Here is a 23,651-nt window from a genome sequence, read left to right as displayed (position 1 = left end):
ATAGCAGCAGGTATTAAGGAGGGGGAGAGAGAGGGAGAGGGGAGAAGTGAGGGTATAGGGAGGAACGAATGGGGAAGAGGTGTGAACAGAAAGTAGTGTGGGTGGAACTTCTGAGGGCATTACGAAGGAAGGAAGGAAGGAAGAAAGGAATGAAAATAAATGGGAAGAAGGAGACATTAAGGAAAGGTGAGGAAGAATGAAAGAAGAAATTAAAGGGAATCGTGAGGAAAAGAGGAATAGGAATGGATGAATGGGAAGAAGGGAAGGAGTGGAAAGATAAAAACGATTGAAATGAAGGAACGAACAAAGGAGAAGATGGAGAAGAGAATAAGGAATTAAGGAGGAGGGAAGAGGGAAGGAGCGGAAATAGAAAAATAAACACTTGAAGGAAGGAAGGAAGGAATGATGCGGAGGGGAGGTAAAGTAGATGAAGAAGTGGAAGACGGGAAAAGATTGTGGGAAAGTACTTTTGTTGGTTAGCTAGCGAACGAAAAGAGTGACTGTGAAACTGGGCATTCTATACTTGGTCCTCTTGAAGCTGGTGGTGGTGGTGGTGGCAGAAGTAGTGGTGGCAGCGGTGATGGTGGCAGAAGTAGTGGTGGCAGCGGTGGTGGTGGTTCAGGCAATGGAGTGAGTGAGTTTCAAGCGGTGGAGCGGAAGAAACTCAACTACTTGTGGTGAGGCGAGAGGACTAGCTGATTTCCTGCACTGAGAATTAGATTGGCCTGTGTTGCTGGAGGGAAGGCAGGAAGGAAGGAAGAGAGGAAGGAAGGAAGAAAGGAAGGAAGGGAGAGAGGGGCTGTAGGAAGGCAGAAAGTATTGTGTTGTGTTGTGTTGCGATATGATTGTTGTGGTTTGCGCTAACGTTAATTGCGTGTTGCTTTCTCTCTCTCTCTCTCTCTCTCTCTCTCTCTCTCTCTCTCTCTCTCTCTCTCTCTCTCTCTCTCTATACACAGCAAAAAAAAAAAACAGTACAGCGCAACACAAACAAAACAAGACTCAATTAACGTTCCCGCAAAACACAACAATCGAGAGAGAGAGAGAGAGAGAGAGAGAGAGAGAGAGAGAGAGAGAGAGAGAGCAGAAAAAAAAATGGTTGGAATGCGAGAGTTAAGGAGAGGCTTGTCCTGAGTTTGAAGTCTTGGAAATTCTGGGTCAGTATTTTTGTCACTGTCGCAAAGCACTGACTCCGTCCCCTCCTCCTTCGCCTCTTCCTGTTCCTTGTTTTTGTTCTCGCTCTCGTTCCAGTTTTGGGTTTAGTTGTAGCTGTCGTCATTTTCATTGTAGTCCTCCTCCTCCTCCTCCTCCTCCTCCTCCTCCTCCTCCTCTTTGCAACAGCAAGAACAACTATTATTACTACATCTTGATCTATATAGACTTCCTCCATATACTAAAGTGCACACACACACACACACACACACACACACACACACACACACACACACACACACACACACACACACACACACACACACACCGCCTAGTGTAGTGGTTAACACACTCAGTTCACTACCGAGGAGGTTCCGAGTTCGAATCCCGAGCGCGGCAAAGCAAATGGGCAAGCCTCTTAATGTGTAGGGTCTGTTCACCTAGCAGCGAGTAGGTACGGGATGTAACTCGAGGGGTTGTGGCATCGCTTTCCCGGTGTGTGGTGCGTGTTATGGTCTTAGTCCTACCCGAATATCGGTCTATGAGCTCTGAGCTCGCTCCGTAATAGGGGAAGGCTGGCTAGGTAACCAGCGGAAGACCGTGGTGAATTACAAACACAAAGAATTTATCTTTTTTGTATGTTTGAAAATTCTTCTATGATAAATATTGGACGCACCTTGTTTTAATTCACATAGAATGCATAAAAATCAGGGAGATCACAGAAGGTAACGTCTATAAATGCCCCTCAAGCTGCTCAGTGAAATTGTGGAACAATACTATAGTTGGCCATTCCAGTAAAAGAAAACGTAGTTCTGTGTATCGCTTTATAAGAAAATGGGAAAACAACCACCAGCCCAGAGAGGCAAACAGGTGAAGGGGAGCGCGTCCATGCAGCAGAAACAGAAAGAAACGGTTCAAATTGCAGGTGAAGGAAGGGAGAGAGAAGGTGCAAGATTAGGGTAGAGATACACAGAGGAAAGGAAGGAGCAAAGGTAGAGCTATGGAGAAGGGAAGGAAGGAAGGAAGGAAGGTAGACTGTGAGATAAAGAAAAGGTAAAAGCAAGGAAGGAAGAAAGGATAGGTTAGAAATGGAAAAGAAGTGAAGGAATATTCCTGTCAAGACTAACACTTTCTAAGACGCTCAAGACTGTAAGCGCGCACACACACACACACACACACACACACACACACACACACACACACACACACACACACACACACACACACACACACACACACACACACCACGTAGTGTAGTGGTTGGCACGCTCGGTTCACAATCGAGAGGCCCGGGTTCGAGTCCTGGGAAGCGGCGAGGCAAATGGGCAAGCCTCTTAATGTGTAGCCCCTGTTCACCTAGCAGTAAATAGGTGCGAGATGTAACTCGAGGTTGTGGCCTCGCTTTTCCGGTGTGTGGAGTGTGTTGTGATCTCAGTCGTACCCGAAGATCGGTCTATGAGCTCTGAGCTCGCTCCGTAATGGGGAAGGCTGGCTGGGTGACCAGCAGAAAACAGTGGTGAATTGCACACTCAAACACACACACACACACACACACACACACACTTTTGAGTGTGTGTGTGTGTGTGTGTGTGTGTGTGTGTGTGTGTGTGTGTGTGTGTGTGTGTGTGTGTGTGTGTGTGTCGAGTACGGTGTTGTGAGTAACACTGAGTTCTTAAAAATAATGTCTACATTCAGCAGGACCATGTCTGCCAGGCGTATCTGGTCAGGGGAGAAGTCACATAGGCCTCCATCATAGCTTTGTTCCTATCTTCCTCCTGCAGGGCCCCTTTTTGCCTCCTGATGTCCAGATTCTTCATAACTGAGACTGTATTTGTATCCAGGCACTTGTTCCAGACTGTCTTTCGTAATAATAAACTTATCACTTGACACCAACCAAGGAAAACTCGATGAAGGGGCCTAATCTAGTAATAATATATTTATCAAGTGTTATCATCTCATGCTTATCTGTAGAAAGCATTCCTGTTAAAGACCCTGAAATGCAGCTATAAAAGGTGAGAGAAACGTAAAATACCTAATATGTTAGTTATATATTTCTTTCGTAATCTGCTTGGCCTTTGCTGGCCATCTTCCCTCTGGTGCGGATCTCAGCTCTCGTGATCCCTCCACGCTTGAAATGTCCAGCTCAGACTCAATGGATTAGGAAGCGAAACTATGTATACCTAGTATGTGTTTTGCTTTTATCCTTTTCCCATTTTTCTACAGTTGCATTTCTGTAGCTTAATTTGGACTGTCTGGCACAGTACTAGCAGATCTTGCTAATGGTGCCTCAGAAGAGAAAGAGAGAGAGAGAGAGAGAGAGAGAGAGAGAGAGAGAGAGAGAGAGAGAGAGAGGGGGGGGAGGGGGCGGGAGGGCAGGCAAAATACTCGTTGACCCGCACATCAAAGTTTACCTCGGCAAAACAGCCAATCAGAATGTCCAAACTTTATCCGAGTTCCTTCGTGATTGGTGAATGTTAACGTCAGTGCACCTGTGCGGAAACTCACGGACGGAGATGCATAGTTGTGTGTGTGTGTGTGTGTGTGTGTGTGTGTGTGTGTGTGTGTACTCGTCTCACGTCGGAGGAACCATATAGCTTTTGGAAACGTTACGACGCTTTATCTCTTACATTTTTAAATTTGTCATGTGTATTTAATTTTGTTATTTTAGTTCCAGTATGATAGTTTGACGAGGATTCTGCATCATTAATGGGAAAAAGCCCTTGTGGGAACCCTTTTAATCAACTGTATTGCTTTTAAAACAATTCCTTTGAGAGAACAAAACCATGTAGTAGAGACAAATATCAATGGTCTTTCTCTTGTTTCAGGCTGCCGCGGCTAGATGGTCTCACAGTGGTGGTCGTCACATGGTGGTTGTAGATACAGCGTGATGGATAAACATCAAGAATGGATTAATCGTGAATCGCTTTACTTAAGGTACATACATGTTCTTTCACGGTTAGCGGCATTGTGTTGACTTCAAACATAGGCGAACCCTTGCTGTTTGAGCACCACAGTATGAATTTTTTTTCTTAGGGAAAGGAACATGAAATTAGATACCTTATATTCTTATTAGTCTAATATACATTCCCAAACCTTATGGTATAGCCAAGATTTTCCATGCCCTCGCTGGCCTAAACCCTCATAAGGCTTATGAACCCGATGGGGTTCCCTCTTATTGTTCTAAAAAAAAAAAAACCTGTGCTTCCGTGCTTGCACCTTCCCTGGCCAAACCCTTTCATTTATGTCTATCGACTTCTACCTTTCCTTCTTGCTGGAAATTTGCCTACATTCAGCCTGTTCCTAAAAAGGATGACCGTTCTAATCCCTCTAACTACCGTCCTATAGCTTTAATCTCTTGTCTAAAGTTTTTTTTTTTTAATCTATCCTCAATAGAAAGATTCTTAAACATCTGTCACTTCACAATCTTCTATCTGATCGCCAGTATGGCTTCCGTCATGGTCGCTCTACTGGTGATCTGGCTTTCCTTAATTGAGTCTTAGTCATCCTTTTTTAGAAATATCTGTGAAACTTTTGCTGTCGCACAAAGTTTTTATTTCAAAACTGCCCTCCTACTGTTTCTGTCCTCTCTACAACTTTATCTCGAGTTTCCTTTCCGACCGTTCTATTGCAGCCGTGGTAGACGGCCACTGCTCTTCTAAATCTATTAACAGTGGTGTTCCTCAAGTTTCTGTCCTTTCACCCACTCTCTTTCTTTTATTAATTAAAGACCTTCTTAACCAAACTTCTTGCCCTATCCACGCTGATGATACCATCCAACATCTTTCCACGCCCCTTATTAGAGGTAATAAGTAAACAACCACACCACACACTTGTCTTCCTCAATGGCTGATGCACACAATAATAGATAAATCACCAAAATATTAAGATTGCTAGGCAATATATATATATATATATATATATATATATATATATATATATATATATATATATATATATATATATATATATATATATATATATATATTAGCACCCAAAAACTCACTCTTGGTAACACCACATAAAGACAGCAAGCAGAGATAAACTCCAAATAATATAAGGTTAACACCCAATACACCAAAATATTCTCACAAATCACTAATCACAGTGACCATAAAAGTGCCCAAAAGAAACAGAATCCTAGCTAATCAGGAATACAAGAAATAAATACTCAGCCAAGAACAAGGAGGATGAGGGGAAACGGAGTGCGGCGGTGGGCGCAGGTGTTTAACAGAGGGCAGTCCTCGTTGGTCTGATCTGCGTCGGTTCCCAGCCTTTGTTTCGAGGGGAAAGCATTACACCACATGGTGCAATCTATACTCTCATTGGCTAAACACTTCAAACCTTATAGAGGGCGCGCATTGTAAAAATAATCCCATTGGTTCCGACACGATCGCTCCTCTCTCACAAAGGAGTAACAAAGGGGTGACGTCAACGACACTAAAATACCCGACAAGCAGCCGCTTACACAGAAGTATATAAATAATACAAAATACACATACGAATCACGAAATACAAACATAGTATACAATGAAATAATAAATGGATAAATAATACATATATATATATATATATATATATATATATATATATATATATATATATATATATATATATATATATATATATATGTATATATATAAGATAGGTCGTCCTGGGACAAGTACGTTGCTTGCAGGACGCCATTACATCTTAACCTAAAATACATTACAATGTATTAATATCTGACGGTCGGACCACTGTTTAACTCCTAGACGAAGGCAGCGAGTTCCTGGCATACAACGCCACACATTACATCATCCGTGGACCATATAAGGGGAAATATGTTTCATGCATCGTTCTGTGAAATCGCTGCCATTCATATGCTCTTGATTTGTATTTGCCGCTACAAGTGTGTCCTCTAATTACTTGAGTTACGGAATCCTGACTATTACTCGTACATTTCGAGGTAATTTCCAAGGCCGAATCTGGTGCGTTTGAAGTACATTCATTAATATAATTGCTGAGAGAGAACGCGTTTCTAAGCTTTTTCAGCCCTGGATGCAGCACGAGGCAGAAAAGAGATAGGAAAAGAGAAAATCCCCGTAGAGAACTATATTTTGCAGCTCGTCTCGGTGACTGGGATGGGAACGCACCTCACAGGGACTTAATTGAAAACATCCGAGAAATATAGAGAAAGCCTCGCTGTCATCTGTCGGTTTGTATCTCCCGTCTATCTGTCTGTCGTTGCATCCATCTTCCTGCGACCAGCTGCGTTTTACATCAGTCAACTTTTTTGAAATTCATAAATAAACACACTTTTTTTTTTTTACCGTTTGAATATCGCTAAAATGTTTGTCTGCTTTGTATGCGTGAATGATAGGCTGTGATATAGATTTCCATGGTTAAGTGCAACAGTTTATGGCGCCTCACAGTGTTATTGGTGCATCAGAATTCTAAAACCGGCACTTAAATTGAAGCCGTCTTTTTTTTCCGGTTAAAAGTGAAGGGAGTGAACGATTACTCGCGTGTTCTCACACTCTTTATATCAGAGAGAGAGAGAGAGAGAGAGAGAGAGAGAGAGAGATTCTTAAAAGTTTCTTTGACGTAAAAAAAAAAAAAAAAAGTGGTGGTTGCAGCATGCGAAAGGAGGAGGAGGAGGAGGAGGAGAGAGGGAAGAAAATGGACAAGGAAGACGAAGATGAGAACTGAAGAGGAAAAAATGCAAAGAAGAAGAAGAAGAAGAAAACAGAAGGAATGACTCGTTTCCCTGGCAGGTAGTCACAAGAAACTATTCTCAAATTTTAGTATTCAACACTCAAAATGTACTAACACAATCTAATTTAACGTGACCACGAATATATTTACTGAAACAAAAATTTTCGTATCCACTGCTATTAAGTTAAAACTTATCTAACCTAATATGAAGGAAAACCGATGATGACTGCGGAGAGGCGAGTTACAGTGATGGAGGAGGCAACGTCTTCATTCCCCCAGACTCCAGATTTACCTAGTTTGGCCTCTTAACCTTCAGAGGTCACAGGTGGCGGTGGAGGACAGACAACCTCTTCTTTTAACGAAGCCACTTGCCTTGTCAAGTCCCGTGACACCCTCGTTTTCTTCGTCCTGGCAATCTTCACCGCCTTCATTACCTGTATTTTTATCTGGGACTTCCGTTTTCTTCTTAATTAATGTAATGTTAAGATCAGTGACTTTACGATAACCAGAACTATTATGCTATTCTGACGAACGTGTAATTGCAGACTGAATAGTGAGGCTTGGAATGGTGGCTGTTCAGTGGAGCGTTTTAACGAGAGAGAGAGAGAGAGAGAGAGAGAGAGAGAGAGAGAGATGAATTTATCTCATTAGATGTGTATAGATTTCTTACTGTTGATCGTTATGAAGTACTGTGACCTATAACATTAGACGGTGTAGTCTCTAACGTATAGTAGTACTGAACCTCCTTATTCATCCCCTACCTCAGATTTCTTTGCAGTTAATATGTACATGTGCATTGTGTTGTGTTTGTTGAACATACACATGTGGCAGGGCATTTCAGCGAGTTAGTAACCATCATGGCCATCCCGTCCATTATCTTGTTTATGTGAGATCATCCATGTTCATGTTATTCTGTTTTTAATGGGTCTCTCTCTCTCTCTCTGATTTAACAATATTGTATTTCCTAAGTAATTTGTGTACGGGGAGATGCTGGATAGGCACTCCATCACTTCAGTTGCACCTTTGATCCATTCACTAATAATTAGTTTCTCACAATCATTTAATTATGTCAATACATATTGGTAAATAGTTGGGATTTCAGATTTGTAAACAACATATGGTTGGAATATTGACCTTACCATTAATGAATAAGGTTGTAGTGACAAGACTGTCTGGATGTGGTTACTCTCTCTCTCTCTCTCTCTTTATACGAGTTGCAACATAAGCAGATAGTTGACAATACCACTACTACTTTCCATGGTAAAATGCCTTCTAATATGATAAATGAATTGATTTGTTGGGAGATATCATGTATACTCGTATTGTTGTCATAGGATATATGAATGTGAAAACTGAATTTAACTGACTGGATGGATAAAAGAACAACAATTAATGTTCATAACATATTTTATTTCCTAACAGTCTTATCACTCTGACATTTCTTCATCTCCTGAATCTTCCTCTTCAGCATCTAGGTCATCCTCTTCCATTTGATGTGGGTTGCACTGTTCACTGGTTTCAGAGGCTCCAGAAATCATGGCCTCCAAACCCTGCTTTGTGTACTTTCGCAATTTGATATTTGGTAGATGTCGCAGTTCTCCGGTCCAAGATTTAAATATCTTAAGAGAGTCTGGGGTTAAGAAGTCCACAGTTTCTGAAACCATAATAAGATCAATCTATATATTTTTTTTTATTCCATATACACAGTTCTGCCTTTTTCTATATATATTTTTTATTCCATATACAGTTCTGCCTTTTTATATTCTACATGAACAGATACATTGGAAATATAATTCTTTTTTTTTTATTCTTTAATTATTTTTCCAGTATATTTAGTCCTGAAAAACTTGAGTATGTTTGCCTTGATACATTCACATATAAATATTCATATTTACTGTAACAATGCTTCATTTGGAACATGGAGCTCTTTCTTATACTTTACAATTTGTTACTTATACAGCAAACCTTAAAGTCATTATGTTGCAATTGAAACTATAAACAAGTTATTAAAATGAAAAGCTTCTTACCAAACCCTGAGTTTGTGAATAGTTCTGTTTCTCTTTCTTTTGTGATCCGTAAACAGTCTTCTCTGCTTGCATGTTGCCGGACCTGACGACCTCCAATGCTGTGCTTTAAAGTGATCTGTTCCAGCTCCTCTGTGTTTCTATCAATATATCTGTAAATAAAATTCAACAATTCATTTTTTTTTTTTTTCATGTTATGGCCTATAGCACCTGTAGGCATATTTGAAAGGTATATGTGAGAAGCGCTGTTAAGCTTCTGCCCATCAGTGGCACAGGCAATTTAATTTTATAGTGGTAGTAAATATTTCATATTTTTAGCACTTCATCACATGTTCTAACTGATATTGAGAAGAAAATAATAAATTTATGCTTTCTGTCATGGTTCCCAACCACTAGCTCTCATCATTTGAAATTTTCTTAAATATCATCACTAACATTATTTTCATCTTTAATTTATATCTACTACAACAAATGCAGTGCTTTGGTGCTTTTAATAATCAATATCTTTGAATTTACCAACTGCAGAGCAAATCAATAGCTTCAAATAAAGAATATTAAATGTTATACCTAAATCATCATCTTTACGATTTAACGGCAGGACAGAGAGATCTAATTCTTTCTACTTTTCTGGTTGGCTGTTCATCTATTTTTATCCAAAACTTATTCTATCACTATTACTGTCACATTATCTATTACCTGTGTGGCTCATTGTATGTACTGCCTCAGTTCCATATGTAGTGTAACTCAATGATGGTAAATGAGGATGGATGCATCATGTAACAGAACATATACTCACTTTTGAATCAATTCCAAGACTTGTCCAGGTGTTATCACATCCATTTCTTGATCCATATTTTCTTTAAACCATGCCAGTTTATCTCCCAAGCACTGAAGTTTGATGTTACTGTCTCCTCTTCGTTTTTTCAACTTTAATTCTCTGCAATGATTGTAAGCAAATTTGTCATTATATACAAGATGGAGCTTCAATCAAATATCTCAGCTACATTTCTTAATAGATTATACTAAAATCTTTAAAACCTTCATATATACTAGACAACTTACCGAGACACTTTTTTTGAGATTTGTTTTGCTTTTCTACTCCTTGGATGTATAGCCTTTTGATTGTCCTTCACAACCTTGATATTGGCTTTGCCCTGAAAAGAAAGATAGTATTTGTTACATGGACTTTCCTTACCAATACGAGTACTTCATAATTGCTAATATTGAATAATATTTACCGTAGATGTCCCTTCATTGTAAATCTGCATTAGAATTTGATTTAGTTAACTTAGCATCTTTATATTTATCTCTAATTTCATATTGCTACCATTCCATGAGAACTTTTCATTTGTATATATTCATAATCTTCATACTTTACATTTGAAGTCCCAAATGAGAACGTGGTAAATGTAAAAAACAACGGCAGTGGCTACAGATCAAGGGATTACCATTGTTATTGTTGTTCCACAATGCCAATCAAACAGCAGCCAGACAACCGGAATATGCAAAGGAAGCGTTGAGCACTGTAGGTTTAATGCATCTCTTTTCAAGCACAGAGATATTATGCTCCTTTGTTCGTAGTAGTAGACGTGAATAGCTTCTAGTAATCGTTGTTTTGGGCCACTTGATGTCTCACGATGCAGTTGCACTACGAGCAGCAGACACGTGCGACTGTTATGAGCCGAATACCGCCTGATCTTGATTTTGGTGTTACTTGTGACAGATTTGTTATAAGTAGAATGGTAATCACGGCAATAAAAGAAAGATATAATAGAGATAAAGATCATACAAGATCATACATCATAGTTTATTAATTATTTAAAATGTGTAGGAGGTTAAATCATTAAATAGGAAGTACTTTCCCATAAGGACAACAATGTTTAGTGCAAGAAGCGACAATCACAACACGGGCGCGGCGGCTGGTTCACTCTGACAGGTGGGCTCAGCGGCAGTATCGTGACCAATAAGGTGTATCCGAGGAGCGATTATTGCTAGAAGACACGAGAAAGAAAAATGATACAGGAATTAGAACACTTTTGGGACTGACAGCACACAACAACAATGACAACATAATAGTGAGCCTCGTGAAAACATTCCTAGCCAAGTGTAAAAAAACTAGGAACTGAAACCTCAAAAGGAAGGCACCATAACAGGTACAAAGAAAATGTCCAGGTTAATGTTTGCTATCGTTCCTTCTCAAGGAAGTTGAGGTAGGAGAGACTTTAGCAAACAGTGACCATCATATAATTAGATTTATCATTAATTCCAGTAGGGATAATATAGCGAATAAGACTAGAGTCCCAAACTATCAGAAAGGCAATTATGGTAGGTTACGTCAGTTATTAGGAGAGGTAAACTGGGAAGATAGTTTTGGAATTAAAACTGCACAGGAGATGTGGGATATTTTTAAGGTTGTAGTAAAGGGTATAGTGATGCAGTGTATCCCTTACAAAGATATAAGGCAGAGAAACAGGAAGCCATTATGGTGGACTCATGAGATAGGTAGCCAGATCAGAGAGAAGAAGAGGGCATACAGAGAGTTGCAGAAAAGTGGGAAGATGTAGATTTGATTAGGTACAGACAGGTCAGAGATGATTTGAGTAAGGTTATAAAAAAAGTAAAAGGCAGGCAGAGATAAAACTAGCTAGAGCTGGGAGTAAAGATCCCAAAAATTATATAGTTATTACAAGGTCAGTGATAAAAGAAATAAGGATAGGATTGGACCACTCAGAAAAGATGGTGTAGTAGTGGATCAAAATGAAGACATAGTAGAATTATTGAATGAACAATTTTCTTCAGTATTTACTAGGAAAGAATAGGAAATCCTGTTACAAACAGTGCGACGAGTAGTTTAAGAGCTTTAGAAAATATTGATATAAAACCGGGAATTATTAGGAAATTTATTCTTGAACTAGACGATAGGAAAGCTAGTGGTCCTGATGAGCTACATGCCAGAGTACTTAGGGAGGGTGTAGACAGTATTTCTGAAGCACTTAAGTTAATCTTTGAAAGATCACTTAGGTTTGCTGAGATACCTCAGGACTGGAAGTTAGCTAATGTTACTCCAATATTTAAAAAAAGGTAGGAAGGATGATGCGAATAATTATAGACCGATCAGTTTAACTAGTATAGTATGTAAGATACTAGAGAAAATCATTAAGGGTAGTATTTGGGAGCATTTAAATGAGAATAGATTAATTAGAGATACCCAACATGGCTTTAGATCAGGGAGGTCCTGTCTTACAAATTTGCTCGATATCTTAGAATATATTACCAAGGAGTTAGATGATGGAAATAGCATAGATGTTATATATCTAGATTTTAGCAAGGCGTTTGATAAGGTACCGCATAGGAGGCTAGTGTACAAATTGAGACTACATGGGATAGGGGGTAGGTTAGTTGATTGGATTAGTGAATGGCTTTCTGATAGGAAACAGAGAGTAGTATTAAATGGGGCAATGTCTGAGTGGAAGGAAGTGGTTAGTGGGTACCCCAAGGATCAGTGCTAGGACCTCTTCTTTTCTTGGTGTACATTAACGATTTAGATATAGGAATTAGTAGCAAAGTATCAAAGTTTGCAGATGATACTAAGATAGCATGTGCAGTACAGGGTGAAAAGGACAATTACAGAATACAACGAGACCTGGACAGGCTGATAGCATGGGCAGACAGGTGGCAGATGGAGTTTAATTCTGATAAGTGTCAGGTTATGCATTTAGGTAAAGACAACACAAACTTTAACTATGAGATGGAGGGATGTTGGCTAGAGGCAGTAGAGGAAGGAAAGGATTTAGGAGTAGTGATAGACAGGACTATGAAATTTTCAAAGCAATGTTTAGAAGCAAGAAATAGGGCAAATAGGATCCTGGGTTTTATAAATAGAAATGTTAGTTATAAAAGTAAGGAAGTGGTGCGTAGCTTATATAATTCCTATGTTAGGCCCCATTTAGAGTATTGCATACAGGCCTGGTCACCCCACTATAGGCAGGATATCAACATGTTAGAAGCAGTTCAGAGAAGAGCAACTAGGATGATACCAGCATTAAAGCGCCTGGAGTATAGAGATAGATTAAAGGAATTAAACATGTTTTCATTTGAGAGGAGATGTATAAGAGGGATATGATAGAGTTATTTAAAATGTTCTCAGATACAAACTACATAGATGTGAGATCTTTCTTTACCTTAGAGGAGGGAAATAGGACTAGAAATCATGGCAGGAAGATTAGAAAGCAAGGCTGCAGGTTAGATATAAGAAAATATTTCTTTAGTCATAGAGTGGTAGACTTCTGGAATGCATTGCCAGAGACGGTTGTAAATAGCACTAGTTTGACAATGTTTAAAAACAGATTAGATAAGCACTTAAATTTATTAGATTTATAATTATGTATAGCACTGCATGATAGTTTTTATAAGAAATTTACTATAGTTAAATAAGACATGATCCCCATGTATGGGGACCACAAATTGTAGAGGATTTCGCTGCAGGACTTAGCCCTGTTAATGGGCCAAATATTTAGAATTAGTATATAATGTATTGTGTACTTGTAAGTGTATCTTTAAGTACTGATGATGAGGTCGCTGTGCGACTGATACAGGATAACCTAGATGGGCCCTGGTGGCCCTTTGTTATCCTATTATTTATGTTTATGTTTATGTAATGGCACGTGACATGTTTATTATCGGTCCTTCTCATTAACACATGGCACGACTACATGTTGTGGTAATATTTCGAATTATGACTATTTTCAACTCCAACTTATGCCTACCTCTCATTCCCATTGATCTTTCGGGCATCTTTGGGGAATCGGGATTTTTGGGTGGAGGAGCATTAAATCGTGTAATGTGGTTCGCAAAAGAAATCGTAAATCAACAAAATTACTGAAAAATTTCTAAGAATACTTTGATGGTGCAACTGACTATCCATTAGGTACATTTAACGAAAACCCCAAAGACTAGCTAACCAAACCTAACATTATAACTTAGCTGAGGAGGCTGTCCCCCTAGACACCCTTATTTGTTACTGAAGAAACCCTAACATTAAAACCTAGCTGGATGCCCCAAATGTTACCAACCAAACCCAATGTTCTAACTTTCTAGAAGGCTTTGTAATGCTTTTCTGGAACAATTTATAGTTTTTTTTAACGAACAATTTTCTAAAGTGCTTTAAATTGAGGTTATAGTGTTGGGTTTGGTAAGTAACCCTTAGGGGTTACTTACAGCTTCCCCAGCTATAAGGTTATAATGTTAGATTTGGTTAGTAACCCTTGGGGAAGATCCGAATATAATTTCGTAGGATGGCCTTTGCAATGGACCCAAATCCAGAGGTAGCGAATTGTTGGCAACTCTACCCAACAATAACAAAGCAACACTGGCCATCATCACAGTTAGCTGCCGCCTCCACCATCAAAGTATTTTCAGAGATATTTTTAACTGATTTTGTGATTTCCATTCTCTTTAGCAACATGCATTACTCATTTTAATGCTCCTCTGCCCAAAAACTCTGATTTCTCACAGATCTCCCAAGATTGATGGGAAGGAGAGGTAGGCATAAGATGGAGTTGAAAAAGTCATAACTTGAGAAATATTCATTTGTGATGAAAAAGACATACCATCAATCAATTCACTACATTTTTTCACTAGAAAAACATAATCCACATTAGAGATTCCATGGTTGGTGGAACTGCATATTGACCCAATTTTTTTCCTGATAATTTTTTACCTATTTTTCATGTTTTGCACTTTGTCTTCGTAACAAATCTCTACTTTTTTTTTTTTATATCTCCTCTCCCTCCCTTCCCTCTAAAAACACAGTCTATCCCCTCAGAAAGTACTGTATTGCTATGTAAATAAAAAAAAGATTAATACAAAAGAGACTGAAATGTATCAGAAGAAAATAGTTTCGTTACCACAAAGTAGCTTTGCACAGTGGCAGTATCATAACCAGTGAGGTTAATCTACAGTGCGATTATTGCCAGTAGCTACCACAAAAGTAACTGTCCAAAATTTTAACTGTTGCTGGTGTGGAAAGTATTTGCTGCCTCCACTGGCTATGCCAACCTATTGAAACCTCTATTTAACCAAAAATAGCCTAACCCTACCTTTAACCTAACCTAACCTAGCTAACATAACTTAGTTGAGGCACACAATGTTGATATTTCTTCCTAAGAACAAATTAACCATCTAACCCAATCTAATCAAAGCAAACTAACCTAACCTGACCAGCAATTTGCTAAAAAATCAATACGAAGCCGTTACCTTGATGCAACCAAAGTAAACTAGCCTAACCTGACTAGCAATGCTAAGAAATTAATATGAAGTCATTATTTTATTTCTTTTCATAAAATCTAGTGATACAATGGAAATAATTGAGGCGACACCATGCTTGTTCAGATGTCTTCCACAGACTGATTAAAATCAAGTCGTTTCGCTCCACAAACCCCCTTCATTGGCTATATTTATTATGTATTATTTCTATTGGCCAGTGGCAGCATGCTCAAGCAAAAGAATCAATCACCATGATTGATTTCATGCGTGCGCGAATAATATGGCAATATGCACACACGAACAAACACACCTAATAGCGTTCCTCAGTGCTCATCAGTCCGTCACAAGTGTGGGTGTTGCAGCCCATCAGCTCATTCCCTGAAAAATAAAATCTTTAAAAATGGTTGACAATGTTTTAAACAATTCGTGACAAATATGTATAAGTAAAATTACTCAAAATGAGATATATATATATATATATATATATATATATATATATATATATATATATATATATATATATATATATATATATATATATATATATATATATATATATATATATATATATATATATATATATATATATATCTATATATATATATATATATATATATATATATATATATATATATATATATATATATATATATATATATATATATATATATATATATATATATATATATATATATATATATATATATATATATATATATATATATATATATATATATATATATATATATATATATATATATATATATATATATATATATATATATATATATATATATATATATATATATATATATATATATATATATATATATATATATATATATATATATATATATATATATATATATATATATATATATATATATATATATATATATATATATATATATATATATATATATATATATATATATATATATATATATATATATATATATATATATATATATATATATATATATATATATATATATATATATATATATATATATATATATATATATATATATATATATATATATATATATATAATGTTTTTTTTTCCATAGGGGGAAGGGGACCAGCCAAGGGCAAAAAAAAAAAAAAAAAAAAAGAGACCCAGGAGTGCTGGCTCTCTACAAAGAGGAAAAGCGTCAGCCAAAATTAGGGAGCATCGATATCTCCCTCTTGGACAGAATAGAGATGAGACAAAGAAGAAAGCCATGTGCAATAAGGCCGCAGGAGGACGGGAGGCATGCAGTTAGTAAGATCAGTAGAACAGTTAGCATGAAAATAGCGATAAAAGATAGAAAGCGATGCAACATTTCAGCGGTGAGAAAGAGGCTGAAGACAGTTAGTCAGAGGAGGGGAGTTGATGAGATGAAAAGCTTTTGATTCTACCCTATCTAGTAAAACTGTGTGACTGGAACCCCCCTAAACATGTGAAGAGAACTCCATACAATGACAAATAAGGCCCTTGTACAGAGTTAGCAGTTGGAGGGGCAAGAAAAACTGGTGGAGATGCCTCAGAATGCCTAACTTCATAGAAGCTGTTTTAGCATGAGATGAGATGAGATGTGATGTGAAGTTTCCAGTTAAGATTATGAGTAAAGGACAGACCGAGGATATTCAGTAAGGAAGAGGGAGACAGTTGAGTGTCATTGAAGAAGAGGGGATAGTTATCTGGAAGGTTGTATCGAGTTGATAGATGGAGGAATTGAGTTTTTGAGGCATTGAAAACTACTAGATTTTCTCTGCCCCAATCGGAAATCTTAGAAAGATCAGAAGGCAGGCATTCTGTGGCGTTCCTATTTGATCTGTTGAATTCCTGAAGGGTTGGTCATCTCTGAAAGGATGTGGAAAGATATAAGGTGGTATCATCAGCTTAGGAGTGGATAGGGCAAGAAGTTTGGTTAAGAAAGTCATTAATGAATAATAGAAAGAGAAAGGGTGACAGGACAAAGCCCTGAGGAACACCACTATTAATAGATTTAGGAGAAGAACAGTGGCCATCTACCACAGCAGCAATAGAACAGTCGGTAAGAAAATTTGAGATAAAGTTAGAGAAAAGGATAGAAGCTGTAGGAGGGCAGTTTTGAAATCAAAGCTTTATGCCAGACTCTATCAAAAACTTTTGATATGTCTAATGCTAACAGCAAAAGTTTCACCGAAATCTCTAAAAGAGGATGACCAAGACTCAGTAAGGAAAGCCAGAAGATCACCAGTAGTGACCTTGATGTAAGCCATACTGGCGATGAGATAGAAGATTGTGAAGTGACAGATGTTTGAGAATCATCCTATTCAGGATAAATGAAAAAACTTTAGACAAGCAAGAGATTAAAGCTATAGGACAGTAGTTTGAGGAATTAGAATGGTCACCCTTTTTAGGAACAGGCTGAATGTAGGCAAACTTCCAGCAAGAAGGAAAGGTAAAAGTCGATAGACAAAGTTGAAAGACTTTAGCCAGGCAATGTGCAAGCACAGAAGCACAGGTTTTGAGAACAATATGATGAATAGGATAAGGAAAACCATGTTGATTATGGTGAAAAACTAAAAATATAACGTTTTGTTCTCACCAGGTATTTTGTGGCATAGCTATTTACTGAATGATTCCAGCACTTTATTGAGTCTTATTTAATGAATAAGAGCTACGAATTGATAATCATATCCATGAAATTACATGTTCAAGCAGAATTTGAATGTTTTTTTTTGTTTTTGTTTTTTCAGGGAACTCCCTATCGATGGACTTGTTCACCTGTGGCATCTGCAAGCTGACATTCCACAAGCTGGATGCTTTCCTAGAACACAAACACAAACATGGTAAGTAGCTAGCAGTGTACTGTCAGGCTGGTATCTTACCTGCTTGTGTTACTTGGTTATCTTCCTTGCTTAATGAAAGTATAGCACATAATAAATAAAAAGTTGATAGAACTAAGGGGAGCTTAGCGCTGTTAATTTGCCAGACCAAGATGTAAATAATTTGCTGTAGACTTGAATAAGTAATGACTGGATAGCACACCATATACAGCATTTGTATAAATACAAAATGTAATTAATTCATCATACTTGATCATTAGGTTTTCCAAAGCACCATGTAGCAACTGTTTAAGAGTGACTAATGAGTCAGTTTGGATGATTTAAGTAGGCAAAGAATTCCAAAGAAGGATGCATAACCCAACAACTAGAAGGAAATGCATGGTGTATGTGATATAATATCATAAGTGCTATTTGCTTGATATTCTGCCATATTTTGTTTATTAATCCCAAATATATTTTGGATTTGTCATTACTTATTTCGGGTTTTTGCAGATTTTCAAAAGCAACCAAGCATAAGAAGTGGAGGTCTCAGGAGCAAGACTGACTCTGTGGACCATGCTTTCCCCAACATTAAGACCACTGTAGCCTCATCAACAAACAACAGTTCCACCTCTCCTTTTCTGACCACTGTCCCAAGAATGCAGTGTCCATCACTGCTTGAAAATTCACCTGGGATTCTTTCTCAAATTTCAGAATGCCCAAGCACTTCAAGATGCCCCATGTCTAGTGTAGTTGTTTCCTCACACTGTAACTCTGTTGCTTCAAAATTAGTGGATGAAAATACAACTAAACTTTTTGAAGTAGTAACTCCAAGGTCTCAAGAAAGTACAAAGTCAAATTTGAGCAACACTTGTATAGAAACAGGATCGTTTGAAGGTGAAGATGGAGATGTTATTTTCATTGAAATTTCAGAGAATAAAAGACAGGATGGTGAGCTAAGGGCAAAAGTGTGTAGGCCAAATTTTGAAGGTTCTGAAGCCTCTCACAGGAGTTCCATCACAAGATCAGAGGACCTATTTCCCAGGGATAGTGAAGAAGAGGAGTCAATCAGCAGTGGACTTGTCATCAGTAGGGTGGGACTTGAATGTGGAATCAGTGAAGCAAAGATTGAACCTATCCAAACACACTTCTCATCTAGTTTAAGTACTTTGGATGATCCAGCATATGGAAAAGGGAAAAATGTAGAATCAGATTCCTATGTGAGTTCTGCATATCCATGTGCTGGCAGGAGTGAAGACACCAGTAATGAGGCTTCCAACTTGAGCAACGTTTCACATTCCATTGAAATGAGTATCTCCGAGAACTGTAATGTTTTCTCAACTATGTATGGAGGCAATAAAATTATTGCAGAAGACAGTAGAGAAACAGAGAAAAAGTTGGTGCACACTAGTCCACAAGGGAAGAGTTGGACATCTGATTCCATCACATACACAACTCCATCAAATATAACTCACACCACACCTGCTGGATCAAAAGATAAGCATTGCATACAGGAAAAACTGTATGTGAATAGAGCTGACATAACATATGAATATGCTTACAGAGAAAAGCCAAAAATTAATCTTGTAGTGGAAGGCCCATGTGAGGACATCCCTCATGAAAGTGGCATTAACAACATAAGGGGTATGAGCCATGAAGTGCAAGAACAGATGGAGAATACTTATAGTAAGGCTTCCAAAAAAGTGGTTCCAGATGATAGAACCACTGTTGAAGGAGAACTACCAAGTTTGAAAAATGAAGCTAATGATGAGGCAGGGAACAGTTCTACAGAAGAGATCTTTGTGGAACATCAAGATAGATCAACTTCTAATGGCAACATGACACACGGGTTTGGGGATGGGGCTTTATTGAATAGCGAGAGCATGAGCCTTGTACCTGGGGATTGTTCAGAGTTAGAATACACGCCTTCCCCAGGAATCTACACCCTCATACTCAATACTGACAACACATTCAGCTTGGTCTCTGAAGGTAATTATCATTCACTTTATTCACAAGGAAATATTGGATATATAAGGCTGCATTACTTCTTTATAAGTGGAAGTAAGTATTGTGTACATTTTGCAGATTTGTTTTATTTGAATTAATCAACTGAGTTTTTGCCATAGTTGTAGGAAGTAAGTTAACCTGTAAAGCTAAATTATGTGATGGAAAACTAATCTAAATCATTACTGTTCATTATTGCAGGGTGCCAGGTTCCAGCCACCCAGACCTGTAACACTGTGTTTGTATGTTGGCCATGCCAGAAGTTTGCACCATCACAAGCTGAGATCTTGAGCCACATATCAGCAAACCATCCACAAGATCTATCCAACATAAATCATTGCATGTTTGAATTGAGTCCTCTTTCCCCACCCCATGGTAACAACACAGCAGAAGCTGTCCGACATGTCAATGGGAGGAAGGTGCAAAGAAAGTTGGGTTGTCCACGAAAAGAAGAATTAATAGGTCAGCAAGAGCCTCAACCAATAAGAAGAAAATTCAAGGTAGAAGCAAATGGTACACTTTGCCTTGACTGTGACAAGCTTTTCCCAAAGCAGCGACAGTTTGACAAGCACCGATGCAGTGTATGGCAGGATGACCAGGTTCTCCAAGACCAGTTACTTTCTAAGCATCCTGCTAGTCCCTTGACCTCTGCAGAGGGAGGAGCAGAAGAAATCTCTAATGCTGATGCTCTCCAAAAGGATGAAGCTGAGGAGGAAGAATGGCAGAGAAGTGGTACTTGCAAGCCGAGAGGTAGAGTAGCAGAAAAGAGGAAAAGAGGACGACCTCCTAAAGTGGACCAACTCAGAGGAGAGACAGTGTGAGTTGCAATGGGTTTAGAGCATGCATTTCCAATTATGATGATTGTGAGGTATGTAAATGGAAATAGTTGTTATGTTCATTACAATAACAAATTTATTAAATTATAAACTCATTTCAGGGATAAAGAAGCTTTCACTACCATGCATCTACCTAAAGGAGAATGTGATGAAGTTCTGCTGAGGGACAGAAGTGACATGTTGCATCAATTAACCTCCTCCCAGTCTACGCTGAACTCCACTAAATGTAGCTCTGACATAACCAAGAGTGTTGGCCCATCACGCTTTCAGCACATTCCCACCCTCCCACTCTTCTCTAATCCTCAACAGAAGGAACACCTCCACAAGTGGATTGCTCAAACTGACCTCAGTTTTGTGGATGACATCATAGACAAGGTTTACCCCGAGAAGAAATTGTCAGAAAAGCGAGATGCTCCTGCCATGTTTACATGTCGTGAGTGTAAGTTGCTGTTCGTTCTCTGACTTCCTGTAGGCGGCACTGTGCCAAACACATGACCAAGAAAGCCTTCACATGTCCAGACTGTGACTTTGCCACCGCCAACATTGGAGGATTGTACTCCCACTACCGCAACCACACCCAAAACCTTTATGCTTGTGACAAATGTGACTTTCGTGCTCGAATTAAAGCCCATTACCGGGACCACTTGGAGACCCACAACCCATGCAGGCATATTTGCCGCATATGTCAAAAGCCCTACAGCACCTCTAGCTCCCTCAGGAGCCACATCTACCTCAACCACAGGAATGAGGAGGGCATGAAATATGTGTGGTGGCTACGCAGGAAAAACCAGGAACAAGACAAAAAGAATGTGGTGTTTCAGTGTCCAGTGTGTTATCAGTTGTTTAGTGAGCTGTCCCTTGCCAATCAGCACTTTGCAGCTCATGAACACAGTGCACCTCAAGAAGTGATGAAGTGTGAGGTGTGTGGCCTAGAACCTCTCTCTCCGGAAATGCTCAAAAAGCACCTTATGAAGCATAAAGTTGTCTACATTTGCTGCAGTTGTGGTAAACCACAGGTAACAGCTAGCTGTTTGCATAGTCATCTCAGGGAAGGAGCCTGCGGCAGTTATTCAAGAGATGATAACTTGAAGCTCTCTCTCCTATACTCTTACACAAATGCAGGGACACTGCCAAGTCTCACCTCTAGCAAGGTACTTGGCATTGGGCCTCTTCTGCAAGATATGGAGACAAACATCAGTCACCAGCACCTACCAGACACAAAGGTTTGCAACAACCTCAAACAACAGATGAAGGCTGTTGGATACAGACAAATATCTGAACTTCTTCGAGAAAAGCTTGCTGACTTGACAGCTTCAACATGCAGAACAGAAATTGAGGTCATGAAAATAGTCATCAGCACAAGATCCAGTACTACTGTTGAGTAGCAAGATCCCATTCCCATGATATACTTGGTTATTAAAGCAACAGTGCATGGAAGTTATGCAGCATAGTCTCATTGCTCTTAGGGCAGGATGTATATCAGAGGTTCAGTATTTCATTGCTCACGAAAGTAGTCATTTGTAAGTATTTCATTGTATGTGTAGTGTATAGAATTAATTACAGTTAATGGTTTTTTTAATGTAGTGTTAGTGTTTTCACTTGCTAGAGAAAAAAAATTGGTTAAAAGTATTTCTTCCCTTACATATTCACAGAAGAGGCATGTAGAGAAAGTTACTTCAGTGGCAATAAAGTCTATATATTATTGCCATTACATTTTCAGTTATACTTTTTCCTTTCATTGTGTCCCAGTCTGTGGTTCTGTTGTGGTAGGCATTCACTTTTCTATAACTTACAGGACACCCATCTCATCATGTGTATGGAGTGAGGAAGTGCAATCATGTCAAACAATCTAGTGACTTGCCAGGGAAGGTCCTCTTCATTCCAGTTACTAGTTGGAGGCATGTATGGTATTCATGCATATTTTTCTACATTCTCATGTATGTCATTGTGTTCTGTGATGTTTGAAGGAACTTTATGAATAATGATAAGTTGTGCAATAAAATTGTAATAAGGTAACTGGTGTTACATTAGCAAAATCCTCTACATGTACAATTTTTGTTCATGATAAAGTGGTAAGGAGTCTGATATGGTGGGAGTGGTTTTGACGTGTAATAAATACTATTTTGGTGATGGATATGATGGTGGTGTGGTGTTTATTATGATTAGAGGATATGGTGAAAGTATATAGAAGATTGTGTCAGACCACCTTAGAAAGGGATTGTGTGGCCAGGCAGGACAGGTTGGTGGTGGCTGGTCTCTTCCAGTAGTGAGGGGTGGTGTCCTCTACCGTACCATATGCCATCTTTGTGTTCTTTCCTTGCCTTCTATCAAACCATTTTCAAACTTCAGTCTTATACAAATGAAGACAGGAAGCACAGATGCAGTGTTGGTTTGTGTCCAAGAGGTGGTAGAGTTTCCATGGTGGAGTGGCACCAGTTCACCCTAACCATGGGTAAGTTCAGTATGTCTTGTGCTGCATCCCTTGGATACACGGCTGTCTGTGTCTTAAGAAACACACAAAAAATAGGTTCTCTTGAATATTTCAAGAGAGATGGACAAACACAATGGTATTTACTAGGTATGAACAAGTACAATAATTATTTCATGTCAATGATAGAATTCTATTGATATTTTTATTCATATGGTTATCCATATTAATTCTTTGTCCTTGTATAGTTTTATAGTAGAAAGAAACCAGTGGGACAAGACTATAAGTATTCCAGAGTTGACAGACAAGATTGGGTGAGACAAGTCTACAGTGACTTCTCAAATTGTTGCTCAGTATCCCCAAGTCCCCCAAATCGTATCTCTGCCAATATCCTAAGAAGGCTAAATAGATTCTGTTGTTGTCCCTGGTCAAGTCCCTCTGTACTACTGAGGAAGC

General features: G+C 38.4%; 2 protein-coding genes across 2 annotated transcripts; one reads left to right on the top strand and one right to left on the bottom strand.

Annotated features, from left to right (window-relative positions):
* Positions 1-8,232: 8,232 nt before the first annotated feature.
* Positions 8,233-10,552, bottom strand: LOC123516127 (translation machinery-associated protein 16-like). Its single transcript, XM_045275236.1, has 5 exons — positions 10,316-10,552; positions 9,930-10,021; positions 9,664-9,804; positions 8,871-9,019; positions 8,233-8,497 (listed from the first exon to the last, which is right to left on the bottom strand). Exons 1-5 carry the CDS (start codon positions 10,316-10,318, stop codon positions 8,271-8,273), a joined length of 612 nt encoding a protein of 203 aa, XP_045131171.1. The 5' UTR covers positions 10,319-10,552; the 3' UTR covers positions 8,233-8,270.
* Positions 10,553-16,353: 5,801 nt separating this feature from the next.
* On the top strand, positions 16,354-22,783 carry LOC123516126. Its single transcript, XM_045275235.1, is given in 6 exon segments — positions 16,354-16,391; positions 17,859-17,951; positions 18,441-19,916; positions 20,133-20,748; positions 20,869-21,218; positions 21,221-22,783. Coding segments are annotated over 6 exon segments (3,504 nt in total). The 5' UTR covers position 16,354; the 3' UTR covers positions 22,153-22,783.
* The last annotated feature ends 868 nt before the right edge of the window (positions 22,784-23,651 follow it).

The sequence above is a fragment of the Portunus trituberculatus genome, chromosome 40 (assembly GCF_017591435.1).
Source record: "Portunus trituberculatus isolate SZX2019 chromosome 40, ASM1759143v1, whole genome shotgun sequence".
Taxonomy (NCBI): domain Eukaryota; kingdom Metazoa; phylum Arthropoda; class Malacostraca; order Decapoda; family Portunidae; genus Portunus; species Portunus trituberculatus.
This window is presented reverse-complemented; position numbering and strand designations above follow the sequence as displayed.